This window comes from Micrasema longulum, unplaced genomic scaffold, assembly GCF_059751315.1.
Source record: "Micrasema longulum isolate JH-2025_06_02 unplaced genomic scaffold, ASM5975131v1 h1tg000661l, whole genome shotgun sequence".
Taxonomy (NCBI): Eukaryota; Metazoa; Arthropoda; class Insecta; order Trichoptera; family Brachycentridae; genus Micrasema; species Micrasema longulum.
The window spans coordinates 296,592-311,615 of record NW_028277857.1 but is presented as its reverse complement, the minus strand read 5'-3'; the positions used below and the strand labels follow the sequence as shown (position 1 = coordinate 311,615).

The 15,024-nt window shown below is 29.1% G+C and overlaps 1 protein-coding gene across 1 annotated transcript in view; it reads right to left on the bottom strand.

Annotated features, from left to right (window-relative positions):
- Nucleotides 1–277: 277 nt before the first annotated feature.
- LOC148279869 (dynamin-like GTPase OPA1, mitochondrial) overlaps nucleotides 278–15,024 on the bottom strand; it is a 36,275-nt gene continuing 21,528 nt past the window's right edge. The window contains exons 12-17 of the mRNA XM_088229280.1: nucleotides 14,441–14,572; nucleotides 8,623–8,811; nucleotides 3,830–3,956; nucleotides 3,653–3,746; nucleotides 2,097–2,207; nucleotides 278–492 (exon numbers count right to left, since the gene is read on the bottom strand). Coding sequence (XP_088085406.1) covers nucleotides 374–492; nucleotides 2,097–2,207; nucleotides 3,653–3,746; nucleotides 3,830–3,956; nucleotides 8,623–8,811; nucleotides 14,441–14,572 — 772 coding nt within the window. The 3' untranslated portion in view covers nucleotides 278–373. The remainder of the gene's footprint in view (nucleotides 493–2,096; nucleotides 2,208–3,652; nucleotides 3,747–3,829; nucleotides 3,957–8,622; nucleotides 8,812–14,440; nucleotides 14,573–15,024) is intronic.

The following is a 15,024-nucleotide window of genomic DNA, read 5'->3' as shown; positions in this document are numbered from 1 at the left end:
TTGTGGACTGGCTGCTTTCTGCATAACTACTTTCAATTATGCTTTAATGAATGTTTTTTTAATTGTATCTGTAACTAAAATGTAAAAGGCACTAAGTGTCGTTTATTTCAATAAAATAAAATAAAATTAATGAAATTTATTTCTTTTTTTAAAATCTGTTAAACCTTACAACTAAACTGACAAAAAACATGGTTATAAAACCGAAAAAAAAAATAACGTGAAAATAAGTACAGATCTTTTTTTTAGCAAAAAATAATTTCGAAAAGTTTACGATATATTTGATGTGTTTACGATTCGTTCTTAGCATCGATTACTTAAAAAAAGGTTTTGTTCAATAAAAAAACACAGTTTTAAAGTATTTTTTAAAAAACAGTTAATTATTATCCTTTTCATTATCGTCTTCCTCTTCTTCTCTCCTTTTCTTCTCTGCTTTGATGCGATTCAAGGCTGCTACAAAAATGTCAAGTTTTTCTTTGATCAACCTCACAATTTCTGAAAAAAAAAATATTTGATGGTATAACTAGCAAACCTGGCAAAATCCAAAATCTTGAAAAAACAAAGATAAGAATCAACACCTATTCACAACACACAAGTTTGCAATTACTTTAAAATTGACAGCTCTAAATATGGCTTTATTTTTGAGAATCTGACTATAAAATTTTTAGGTTTGTGGCAAACATCGCAACCTTTAATTTATTATTGTAAAGTTAGCCACCTCGAAAATTCTAAATATTATTTTACAATTGTTTCTTGACAAAAACATGATTATTTTATCACTTCTTAAATATGAAGCAAAAATTGGTCAAAAGAAATCTTTGAAATATAAAATAAAAAGTTGAAGCTACTATTTTATCTTGTTGTAATTTGCTTAAAATAAAGAAAAATGGATCATGCTGGATTTTCAAATAGCACCCTGGCATAGTTTTAGCTTAGCAGGCACTTTATCTAACCTTTTGCGAGCATGTAAAAAAATCAAACCTGTCAACACTGCCAGAGAGAATGAAAATGGTCAACGTGTTGACAGATTGGATTAAAAATGGCTCCCGGTGTATAACTCACTAATTTAAAAAAGTGTAAAGAGTTTGAGAACTCATCATGGGAACATGAATGTTGGTTTATTTATTTTTCACAACGTGGGTTAAATTAATATCGGCCGCGATGACTCATTATCTGTTATTTTCTGATTTAAAACCGGTGATCTTTTTTCGGCCAAGTTTTGATATTTTTTGAAAAATGACATGAATTTTAATAATTTATTTACTCCTAAACACATTGTTTATATCATCGTGTTACCACAAGCAAAAGACGGAATATTCTCAAGTTCAGAAATATGAAAAAAAAACATGAGGATAAACTGATTAATCATTTACTTTTCATAATTCATAAAAATATTATTATGACACCTAAATTTAGCCCCTAAACAAATAAAAAATAATCAATACGCCATTTATTTCACATGCATGTATCCCCTATCATTGTCAATAACCGACTTAATCAGTTTTACATAAACACAGGCCACAGAACAGCGTCTCTGTCTTTCTCTTTATGAGTTCTATCTTCGTGCTCTCTCTTACACATATTTATTGCAATATTGAAGTCACGTTAATTCTTCGCGTAGAAAGAATAATTATTTTTAAAATTTAAATTAAGCATATTCATAAAAAATTTACTTTCTTAATTCGGTGTAAAAATAGCAATTTAAAAAAAAAACAACTTCATCATTTGAAAAAAAGGAGAGATATATCAAGTCTTGTATCGTGAAAAACTGTTTTCTGAACCACGAGAGTGGTTCACGTGTATTTTGTATGTAAATACACGAGATAATACGGCCACGAGAGCGTTTGGAATACCAGCCAAAGAACCCACATACTTTTATTTACTTCAAGCTCAGAACGTTTAAAGCTTTCAGCTCTTTAACTCAACAAAAAATAAGGTATGGAATCATTAAAAAAATAAAGATTTTCAAATATCGACCAAATGGTGATTTTTGCATTGTAGGTAAAGTGGTTACTAAAACCGGCATATAACAGGTCGTTAGTCCTGTGAATGCCTAGAATTCTCCATTTCTGTAATAATATTTAAAAAAGTTAGCTTACTTAATTTTTCCGCGAGCTCAACGCGCTTCCCATTCAAAAGTTCTTTTTTCCTCTCGGGATCATTTCTTACTTCACCAAAAAAGTTGCGAAGTTCTTTATGCATCTGAGGAACTGAAATAGATAAAAACATTATAATTTTGGAGTCATTTCCTACAGGCAAAGATACCATACAGTAAATTTTCTAAGAGAAACTTTTGTTTTTATGGCCCAATGTCCAAAATGTGAAGATTAGTCAATTTATCACAGGACTTGGAATTCTTCGGGATAGATCTTCCGGTTTTTTGTAGATCTCTTCGCGACTAAACAGTGTGGGATGAAGTTGGATTGGCATGGTTTAGCTCAAAGTTTTTGGTCTTTCGTTTTTTTTAATATATTGTATACTATTATTGTTTTGCCTTTGTTTGTCTTTGCTTAATAGTTTTATGTTCTTTTTGTTCGGTTTCTTACATTTATGTTTCTTCATGTAACTGTTGTAATTGGCTAAGGCCGTATATATATAATAAATAAATATGTATGACATTGTTGGTTAAATTTTATTATTGTTTTTGTTTTATACATGTATGATCAAAATAAACATAGCAATAACTTCTAAAAAAAATGTTAACGAAGAGGCGGACTGTAAGTGAAAGACGAATTTCATTCAGTTTTGTCATTGGGAAATATTTGAGAAAGGAATAGGTACATGGAGTGAATACCTACCTTTAATATAATCTGAATCTTCTTCAATTTCTGGCACTAGATCACAAAATGAACTATACAATGAGACAATGTTTTCCACGAAGCGCAACGATTCCAACCACTTTTTATCCGATTTTATGTCAAGACAAACACACGACAGTCAAAAATACTACATAATGGACTTAAACAATACAACGACTTACCTTACTACTTGAAAACTTTTACTGGAGACAAATTTAAAATCAATCTGAAAAAACACATGATGACTGAACTAACTAGACTAGACGAGACATAAAATGACTAGACAATATAAAATTTCTAATGTAACCCTAACGGGTTTTTTAAAATTGTAAATAAATGAAATAAAAAAAAAAAAAAAAAAACTATAAGTTTAAAAAAAAGAGTAACAAAAATGTAGAAATAATTCCCTTATATCGAATATTTTTTACAACTACCAGTTCTGGGTAAGTGGGGGGGTTAAAGATATCATTAGAATCTTAAAAATCCGCTGAAAATATTTAATATATTTTTAACTTTATTCCCGACCAGTGAAAATATCATATTTTTTTCTTAACGTCGCATCGTGTCCGTAAACTTTCTGCCTTGGAACTAATCTAAGTAAATGCATTTTGTATGAGTCACAAATACCTAGTTTATTGACTTACCAAACTACTTGTAAAGCGCCTTAGATAAAGCAACTTGGATAACTTCATATATATATATTTTGAAAGTAGTTTTCTTTCTTAAACTACAGTTGAGAATTTCGCCAAGTTTGAGTAACTCTTTAAAAGCAGAAACCTTAAGTAAATATTTTGAGTGTCTTCCTTAAATTTATGTACTCAATTACCTTAATTATTAAAAACGCTTTGTTTTCCTACCTTCAACATTGCTTATATGCTGTCTTAGAGCATTTGCAGACTTTTTTATCATGCGTCGAATTCTCCAAAATACTATGATATCCGAACATTCAGGCTTGAAACAAATACACATGCATTATTAGCTTAGTATTTCTATAAACAAGCATGTTAAATAGTAAACGCTGTTGAGATTTTTACCTGATCCACAGTATCTTTAAGTTCTCTATAGAGGTAAAACTCTTTCTTACAATATTCAGCTCTTTTCAAAGATTCTTGTAATAAAAACCTGAAATATAAGAATAACAAAAAACGTTTGATTGAATGACTTCATTTTATTAAAATAATTAGTATCAACCTGAATCAACATTTTAAACAAATTTCATACAAAAATTTATCGAAAATTTAAAAACAAGATTTAAACTGTTTTAGTCGTTATATTTCTATTATTTATTTCAGGGAACTCCGAAGTCTTAAGTCGACCTAAAACGAACAGAAAACTCTTAACCACCACAAAAGTTCGTAAAATTTTATATCTGGGGCATATAATGCGTGGAGGAAAGTACCACATGCTTCATTTAATTTTGAAAGGCAAGATTAAGGGTCACAGAGGGGCTGGAAGAAGACAAATGTCTTGGCTGCGAAATATACGAGACTGGACTGGCTTCAGGACTGTGGAGCAGATTTTCCGGGCAGCACAAGACAGAGACTTTTTCTAGAGTGATTGCCAACGTTGGAGATACCTGACAGGGCACTAAGAGAAGAAGAAGAACTCATTATACAATTTTAACCAATTTTTAATTATTTTTACGACTTTTTTTCTCTTAATTGGTAATCTTTTTTATCTCTAGTCTAAATATCTTTATTATCTATGGCGTTTTGGCTCTACTTGACATTATTTTTATTTGATTTCACTCCTTATTTATCATTCATCACCACTATCATTTTACGTCGGCTCCCTAAGTAGAGCATATAGAATGGTCGGTTGATTAAAATTTAATTGTATGAATTGTCCAGGGAGTCAAATGTCTCTGGGTATGAACTGAATTTTACGTCATTCTTTTTCATTAAAGGGAAGTAGTATTGCTATCCCTAGGTGTTAAAATCGTCAAACATATTACCTTTCTACTAATAATCCCTTTACTGTGACTAGATAAAATTGACGTAGTTAATTACCTTTAAATAAGCCATGCTTAATGCATAATTATGGGATTTACCCTTTGGTGACTCATATGAAGAGGGTCGGAGTTAGGATAAAATAAAAGTAATAAAAATAATAATCTAACCTGGCGTTATTAAGCTTATAAAATTACTAAAATTCTTTGGTCTGCCAACAAACCAACCAGTCTTTTATTTATTTGATAACACGTTATCTTCTTTCAAACGATCACTGAATCGAATTTAATTATAAACACCTCTCTCCAGCTTGCTTTCCCACCAAGTCTATTATATACCATTGTGTCCTTCTATTTTCCTTGATAATAATTTTCTCTGAATAAATATGTTCTGAAACTTGCTCATTGGCGTATATCTAATTAAATAACAAAAAGGCTATTTCGAAAAAAGTAAATACAGTTTTTGCTACCATTCGTGTTTTCAATATGGTTATGAAGATAAAAAACAATATCCGACAAAGGCCTCTACACAATTTGACAAACTCACTGTAAAAGGAGCCGTGAAAGTAGTTGAATTAAATACAATAAGAATCGCTATTTATGAAATTGTAAAATTTTAAAAGAGCGATGTTAACGTAAATAAAGTGTATTAATCATTTAAAAAATGCGTTTTCATTTATTTTTGAAATTTCTGTATTTTTTTTTCATGTATTTCATTTTGTTAACAAGTTGTATTTTTTTTATTTTATTTAATAAAGAAAAAAAAATCGTATGGAGATAAAAAAAATATATGGTGCAATTACTTGACGGTACAAATGTAAAAAACGTAATGGTTTTCAAACTATAAATAACATAATTTTAACAACTCTACTAAATCTATGTTCAGGAAGCAAAGGGTTAACCAATCTAGTGAGTTATTTTTCATTATTCATTTATTTGCTCAAGGGGCTTTTACATATGCAGAGGTAATAAAAAATTAAACAATTATAAAAATATATTGCAAAATGAAAAAAAAATACAAAAAACAAATGAAAATAGTTAAAACCTTAGAGTATATAGATGTATAATGTATATACTCTAAGGTTAAAACTCAATTATTATTTTTTGATGTTTAGAATAATTGGTTCTTGAAGTTTGATAAAGTTTTAGCAAATGCATCTATTTTTTGGTCATCAGTGCGTTTGTTCCCGAGAAAATGAAGTCTCGGGAACAGAAAATTAATTTGCCAATTTGATTGGATAATTGATTGATATATAAAAAAATAAAATATGATTCCTCGTTGATCTATTTGGCGCATTGAAAATTATTCATGTCAGTTCATTTAGATCAGGAACATCAAAAATATTATTTACAACTTAATTAAAAAAAACTAAAAAGATAAGTATTGTTCTTGCTTCTTATTTTAAGTAAATTTATTAAATGTAAGAGAATATAATATTTTATGGGGAATCATTTCAAAATATCAACAAGTTTTCCAAAAACTTTATTTATTGTATTTTTTCATTGCGATTAAAAATAAAAATAGAGTGACCTCACTGGGATAAAACTTGCCGAAGATACCTAAAAATATATTTTTTGAAAAATATTTTTACATTTGAGAATAAATAAAGAAGACTTAATGAACCGAGATAATTAAAAAATTGTTTAGATGGTTTGATACACTACGTATTCATGTTTATAATAAATTTAGTACATCTTTATTATTTATATTACAAAACGCAAAGTTAAAAAAAAAACAGAAAAGAGATCTTTATACAGATATCATATTAAATTGACTTAATATATAATATTGATGTTTTTTGTTGATATTTCTTGATAAAACTCCATACTTAATGATTATGATTACCAGTCTTGAAGATGCCTACTCAGGCGAAAGCGCTCGTTGGTCAAAATAATAAAAAGTAAAACTAAACTAAGAAGTTTCATTGATAAGTTTATTTATAATTGAACGTAGTTATGCAGAAAGCAGCCAGTCATGAAAAAGAGAAACTGAGATAATAGCACCTTCGTGAAAATATAAAAACAATTAAATCTACACAACAGTTAGAATGTTTCTGACGTTGACAAATGATACACAAAGAATAAATTTGTTTTTTTCTTGTTGTTACAAACAAGAATTTGATTATTTATATGAGCAGTTATAATGATTTTTAAAGTGCTGTAAGACTTTTATAGTGCTCTGAGTGTTTTCTGTAAGAAACTTTCTGTAAGAAACTTAATTATTTTTTTATATATACGCCCAATGGCCATTTTTATAGACACATTTTTTTAAAGAAAATTATTATAACAAAATTAGAAAGACTCAATGGTTTATAGTAGACTTTGTGGGAGTGGGAGCGGGAAAGAGGAAAAAGAAGAGAGAGATAGTTGAATTTAATTTGAAGTGTCATTTTTGTGATCGACACATTTTCAAATGATGATTAATACAGTTTTTTGTATGAAAACGATCTGGCTGTTTTAGCAGAATATAAAATTGACCTTACTGCATCCGATAACGTCAATATCTCATTTTTCCAAAATTTTGAACTGACTGCTTTCAGCATAACTACATTTAATTTTATCATAATCATTGACTTAAGATATGTTAAAAATAAAACAAACCGTTTAAATACGTTTTTCCATAAATCATTGATGATCGCCTTGTCTTCATCATTAAGGTTGAGTGTATGGATCAACATAACTGTTTCATCAGCCGAAAGGTACGGGTCATTTTTTCCTTTTCTATTGTTCACCATTGACGTAAGCTCATTTTTTATTATTTTTCTTTTGATCTCGTCTTCATTTGGTGTTCTTTGATTCATTAATCTTAAATAACAATAACCTTCTTTTTATTTAAATTAAAAACTTATTTAATTAAATCAATATATTAAATTTAGATAAAATGGTTTGAATTTATGGTTAGATATTTTTTTATGTTCCACTACAAGCCAAGATACCCACGCATGGCGTCGAATTATAATTCCTGGACAGAACACTCAGGCAAGATAAAAAACACATTTCAATGGTAAAATGACATCGGAAATCAAACCAGGATGTTTTGTACATAAAGCAGTCATAGTTTTGCGGTACATCTTTTTAATATTTATTACAAAAACCAATTAGTTATTTCCTTATCTTATTAAAGAAAAATTATAAGACTCAATTAAATGTGATAATAATTTATAAAGTGGATAATTTGTAATTAATTAATTTAAAACATTTCTTTTTTTTTTCTGCATTAAAATCATCATTCCCTTTCAATACCTTATGGTGCTTAGGGCACTGCATTGGTACACCAATCGCAGCGTATCTTGATCATTTTTGTTACATGAAGGAAATATGATCGGTTGTACGCTTCAGGTGCACTTCCAGTGACAATGAAATATCATAATACTAAAACACCGTTTTAAATCAATATTTGACATAAACCATGTTGGGAATCGAATCCGAGACCTCTTGCATGGTAGACAAACGTGTTGACTATTACACCACAAGGCCGACTAAATCAAAACCGACCGTATTAAAAATAACGTAACGTTCTCTTAAATGTTCTTCATCTCTGTTGTAATATGTTAATATAAACAGCTCCCCAGGGAATTGAATCCAGTCCTTGTCTACAAAAATTTGGACAAACTCAAAATATTGTTAAACATATACAAATTTTAACAACCTGGTGGCAGAACCTAGAAGTTATCATCAAACACTTGGACATACTGAAATATTATTAACTTAAATTTTTATTTAACAGAAGCATTTTTTGCATCCAAAATTCAAAGAAAAGGTAACTAAAAAATAGCTAAAAAGCTGAAAAAGTAGCTAAAAAGAATTCAGTAATGTTTTTCAGGGGAATAGATGAAGAATATTTTTCCAGTTTCTAGACAAAATATTTTTGAAAAATACCTTTCGAAAAGCGTGGGTCCCGTACCAGCCGTGAGTTCTTTGTTGGTTGCTTTGAGGCCATCTTCAAGGGCATCTATGAGAAAGTCAACTGCCTTTTCCCATTGGAATTTCTCTGTGAGGACTTTATCACCAAGGATGTTTGCTTGTAGGATCTTTAAAACGTTGTATACGCTGTTGTTCCACTTGTGACTAAGAACATGCAAAAACAGATAAAAAAATATAGTTCATGGTATAACCGAAAACAAACAAAAAAAGGGATTATTTTATTTAAAAGTCTTGTTAAATTGCGAGCACGCAAACTCATAATTGTAATCGTTATAATCATTCTCTTTCCGCGTAAGTATCTAAAATTTATTAATTTAAAAATACCTGTGAAAAAAAAACATTTAATAAAAAATGTCACCTCATACGTTCAACGTTTGAATGATGTATCATTATATTATACTTTATTTAAGATTGTGTGGTCAGCCAGACTTTAAAAATCACATATCTCAATTATAATTTTAATTGTATATTTAGATATATTGTATTATTTTTTTATTGAATTCAATTATTTTTTTTTGTTTTTATTTAAGAAGGTGAATAGAAAATATAAAAGGAAAAATAATGAAACCCACTAAACCGCGAAACCGGCTTGTCAGCAGGTTTTTTATTTTTCCTTTACAAAAAAATACGTTAAAGAAATTATATAAATTTAAAAAGTAATATAAACATTATTAGGAACTAAAAGCATATGTATTTTTACACAAAATTTATTCACAAAAAATCAAATAGATGACTGTTAACATAAAATAATAATCAATATACAGCCTGGTTACATATTAGCCATTTAATTATTTTTTCTTAAAATTTTTGTCTATATTTTTAAAAAAAATCTGTTTAGAAATCGAATTGAAAATTTAAGTGATTGTAAAATAAAGTGTTCTTTAGACATATTTGTTTACAAACCTCGGTACTGACAAGCTTTCACGTTGTGCTAGCTATGATACTATTATATATAAAAAAAATAATACTACTATATTTTACTATTATTTTGTTGATTCTAATGATACCATTATTTTGTATATTTGATAATGTATGACTCTTAATTTGTATAACTCATATTTTAATATTTACTTCTTATTTTCTTTTTTGCATTGCATTCTTTTGAATTTTATTATTTATTAGTTATACCTTGTTTTTTAAATTTTCATTCTATTGCATCACATGTCATTATAATTTAATCTTATTGATTAAACTATGTATTTTTATGGTTAATTATTATAACTTGACAAGGTCACAGCCTAAAAAGCCTTAATAAGTTCATTTAGTTCATAAGATCTGGACTTTTTTGGTTTAAGTTTACAACGATTTAAACGAGCACTAAATAAATAGTCCAGATCTTGTCTTGTTGTCCCTTATGTTTGTCAATGCTTCTTTTCTTTTTTTTAATGTTTTAAACTATTATTTTATTGTTATGCTTAAACTCTTTAAATTGTATACATGGACAATGTCCGATAATAAATAAAATAAATTAATAAATTAATAATTAAACGCGTGTAATTTTGAATGAATAAATAAATAAATGGTTTTAGATGTTGAAAAATCAGTATAATTACAATTGAATTCGGTAGATCGGAATATTGCTCTCAAAATCGGTAGATCTACTGAAAAAATCGGTATAGTTAGCAACGCTGCTTGTATGACCAACTATTAAACTATACAAACTGTACAAAGTATTATAAAATCTGTTTGATGTGATCCGTCCGATGCGCGCGATGCGGACAAGTGGGCGCTTACCTTTATCGCCCTTTAGCCATATTTATTACTAAAATATTAAGGAAGAGCTAGCCCTTTCATACAAGTTAACCTGGCTTTGTAAACATTGTACCGGTTTGTTGGTACTAGCTATTGTTTATACTCGGAAATGTGACGTAAGCTGACAAATTAAGTTATGACAGAGTAGAACCCTAACATAATTTTATTAAAGGTTAAATTATTGAAGGTTGTGGTAATGTCAAGATAATCATGAAATGTTAGATAATTCCTGTACCTTAAAGCTGAAATGCTGGAAGTCATTTTCGGTACATTGTTTTAGAGCAGTTTGAATTTGTAAAACTGTTTCAAATGTATCTCTCGAAAAAAAAACATATTTACTGCTTAATTTTGGATTTTAGGCTTGTGATAAGAATATTTAGTAAAAAAACATTTAAAATATGGACTTTTAAATAACTATAGGACTTCAATTATTTTTGTTCAAACCGCCCGCGCCCAGCCCACGCCCCAATACCCCCTCGGTTTTTAGTATTTTTTAATTATTTTTTTTATTAAATCATACAATTTTATTTTTACTTCCAGTAGCTTTGTACTACAAACTCATTTTGGGACAGAAAACAATTTACATAAAGGTATGGTAATAATTATAATACAGTAACAAGTAATAACATGTACATAAAACTGAAATAAGATAGCAAGCCAATATATAAAAATAAAACTTTTATTTTATTGGTTGGTTGGAAGAAATTGCCATTTGGCAATAAGCCCGCCAATGTACAAATAACATTATGTACAAAAAGTTAAATAAATAAATTTAATACATAGGAATTAAAACAATTCATAATAAAAGTTAATATCAAACATTTGCAAATAGCAAGAAAGAAATATCCTATCGTATCATAATTTAAAAATATAGTATGGAAATATATGTTTTTAAAGTCTTTATTCAATAAGATACACACATAATTACAATATTAATACATTATAAAGAAAACAAAGTATTAAATCACATTTTGTCACGATAAACTATCCAATTATAGTTTGTCATCGGGTGCTCAGATATTAGTTTTAATTAATAATCAAATAATACAGACATAAAACTGTATTTGTATAAAATAATTAACATATTTTTTTTTGTTTTTGATGCTTTGAGAAATCTTATTAAGAATAAAGAAAAGAAAAAACCCAATAAAACCAGATAAAAATCGTGTAATTTTTTTTTTTAATTAAAGAAACAGAATAAAATAATACAAGTCAAATGAAAAAATAGCCATTTACTTGAATGTATTTTAAATATAGGAAAAAAATAAAAATACGTATATGAATAGTTATGTAGAATATTGAATAAAAAACAAAGTATTTATAAAACTTCATTAAATTACCTGCATAAATGCTTTTGGTTCTTCGCGGCCGACAACAGAACTCTCAAAATAATTTAAACTTAACAATAATGTTTTCTTCTTCAATCAGACATTAACTCTTTTAACCGATAGTGTAAAGTCAATAAATTAGAACATAATATTAAATATTGCAAAAAAATGTCATTTTATAGAACAGGTGCCGTGGCGCAGTTGGTTAGACGGCCAACTATGAAACTGGCGTCGCGGGTTCGATTCCCGCCAGTTGCAAGAAAAAAATCTAAGAATTTTTTTTTCTCAATTGCTTTGGATGTTGTAGTGTATTTTTCATTACCTTTTTCCATATCCCCTCTTTTCCACCTGCTGACAAGCCTTGAAATAGAGGCTAAGCGGGTAATTGCTTTTTAAAAAATAAAAAAAAACAACCGGTTTCCTTCGAGTACTTGGGAAACTCCAAACTGATGTAGTTAATTCATCGGAGATTTAGGAATTGTTTTGGACCACAAAATGACATACAACGGGCATATATAATACAGTAAGTAAATCACTGAAATAACTTGGCTTCATTAACGTAATATCCTCTGATTTTACCAATATCCGTACAATCAAAACTCTTTACTGCTCAACTGTTCGCCCTCTTCTATAATATGCCTCTGTGGTCTGGTCTCCATTCTATGTCAATCGCATAAATCACGTTGAATCAGTCCAACATCGCTTGCTTTGAAAAGTAGCGTGGATGCTTGGAATAGAAAGATGTAATTATTCTTATGCGATATAGAGTCGATGTTAAATATTTCTAGTCTACAAAAACGTAGAACTGATATTGATTTCATATATATGTTTGGCATACTAAATGGTATAATCGATGTACCATCATTACTTGGACAAGTAAAATTCAAGGTTTCATTAGGTAGGTCACATTTTTATATAAAAATAAACCAATCGAGTAATTTTAAATCTCCTATCCTCGCCCCTACCCATGTCTCTACCCCCACCTCATCCCCATGCCAACCTCATACCAATTCTTCAATATACTACTAAATATTACTGACCTAGTATTTAGTGCATGTTTGGATTTGGTGATGTTTGCATCTTTCAATGACTATGCATGTAATTTACGTAATTTTTGTAAATACTGTGTATACTACGGTGATGGTACAGTTGAAAGTATATTTTAGTATTTGCGTGTTAGTGTTGTGAGTGTCCTGATGAAGAGATGGATACGTCTTGAAACTGGTATACATAAGGAGTCAGTAAGTAGTTATATACTTATATTAATTAATATTTGTTGACAAAAAAATATTTTAATTTTTAAAGTACCTACAAACGACAAAAAAAATGCTTAGTGATAGTCAATAATTACCTAATTATAAACTTATATTCATAATATTGTCTTTATTTTAACTCTTAAAAGACTGAGGTAAATAATTCCTTTATGCGCGGTATTGTAACATCATGTTACCATAAGCAAAGTACAAAATATTCTGAAGTTCAGACATTGAAAAAAAATAGAGACATACTGTTTTTATTCCTCTTCCATCATGTATAAATATAAACATAATTTAACCTTGATGTTGCAAAACTAATTGTATATACTCAGTTCATTTTAAATGTGTGGGTTTCCCATAACTGTAAATAACTGACTGAATCTGTTTCACACTGGCCACAGAACAGCGTCTCTGTCTTCTTTGTTATGAGCTCTATCTAAGTGCTCTTTCTTATACGGATGTATTGGCGAACATTCATTCTTCGCGTAGCAAGAAAAAATATTGTTTGCATTAAAATCCAGCGTTAACTTTTCAAATCCGGTGTAAAATTGACCATTTTAAGATTACAAAAAAATTCAGCTTCATAATTTAAAAAAACAAGAGAGATATATCAAGTCTTGTATCGTATGTAGACTAGTGTGACATCACAAACACACAAAAGTTATAAATTTTTTCTGTCTTTTTAATTTTTATGTACCCTATGATGATTTAATTTTTTTCACTTTATTTTAGTGGGTTTGTTGTACGAACACGCAGTGTTTAATTAGAATAGGGTCATATATACATTTTTTTACTTTTTTTTTGTTAACCTACTGTACGTTTTTTGAAATGTTTATTTCTACACACTGTGTATTTTCTCTATGGTAAAAGGCATTGCGGGCCATGTTATTATTCAATAAATATGTCTTTAAATAAAAAAAGCAATGTAGTTTAAGGGTACATTATTATTATTTGAGAAAAATACACCGTGCAGGCGGTTAAATACCATATTGGCCCAAAATGAACGCGATATTTTTTACTTTGAATATTTTATGTGTTATATTCGGGGTTAAGATCAGTATTTTTTTACCTTTCATTCTTGCTCTAAATATATAACTATATGTACATATGTAGGTCGCGTCACATTTGAGGCCGCGTTATATTTGGGCTTGTACGGTTTATTGTTTTTAATGAAAATAAACACATGCTAACCCACCCTTCCAACCATATACCCCCACGCATACATACACGCACTCACACACCCTCATATGCAAACTCTCAATTTTTTACCTCTTTAAACTGGATTTTTAAACTGGATTTTTAAAATTGTATTTTTGTGGAAAACTTTATTGACTTTATTTAATGCTTTGATGTAAAGTTGCTGTTGTTGTTGTAGTGTTGTTGATGTACAGTTGCTGTTGTTTTCTTTAATAAATAGAATAAAAATAAAATAAATACCTTTCGGCAGTTTCTGTTATTGCGGTTCTTCTAAGGTATCCGTAATTTCTTTCTTTTTCTGGGGCCAATTTTGTATCTAATATTTCATCTCGGAAAAACTTATTGAGTAATACAGCTCCACACTTTACAGTCCTGTAATAAATTTTAAAAAATATTATAAAAGTACATCTTTGACATATATATGTATGTCACTGGCGGCTCCAGACCGAAAACATGGTCAGTGCATTTCTGTACATTTTGTCAACTTGTATATTAAGTTCAATAATATTATAACAATATGATAGGTCTGACGTGATAAACGGGCAATAGTATGACAGATGACAGCTAGCGCATCGGAACCATGAACGTTAAATTTGCCTAACATTATACGCACGTTATAGGATACTAAACCAACTTAATTCGTACTAATATCATGTCATTACGCATGTTCAAAGTGACACTGCAAACGAACTCCAAACTTCAAATCTGCGCATGCGTTGGCAATGCCCGGAGTATGTATATTATCTTCTCCCTCTAACGCACAATTCACCGGTTTAAAGCGTTGTCTATCTCGCTCAAATTACAATGTAAGTAGTAAGTAAAGA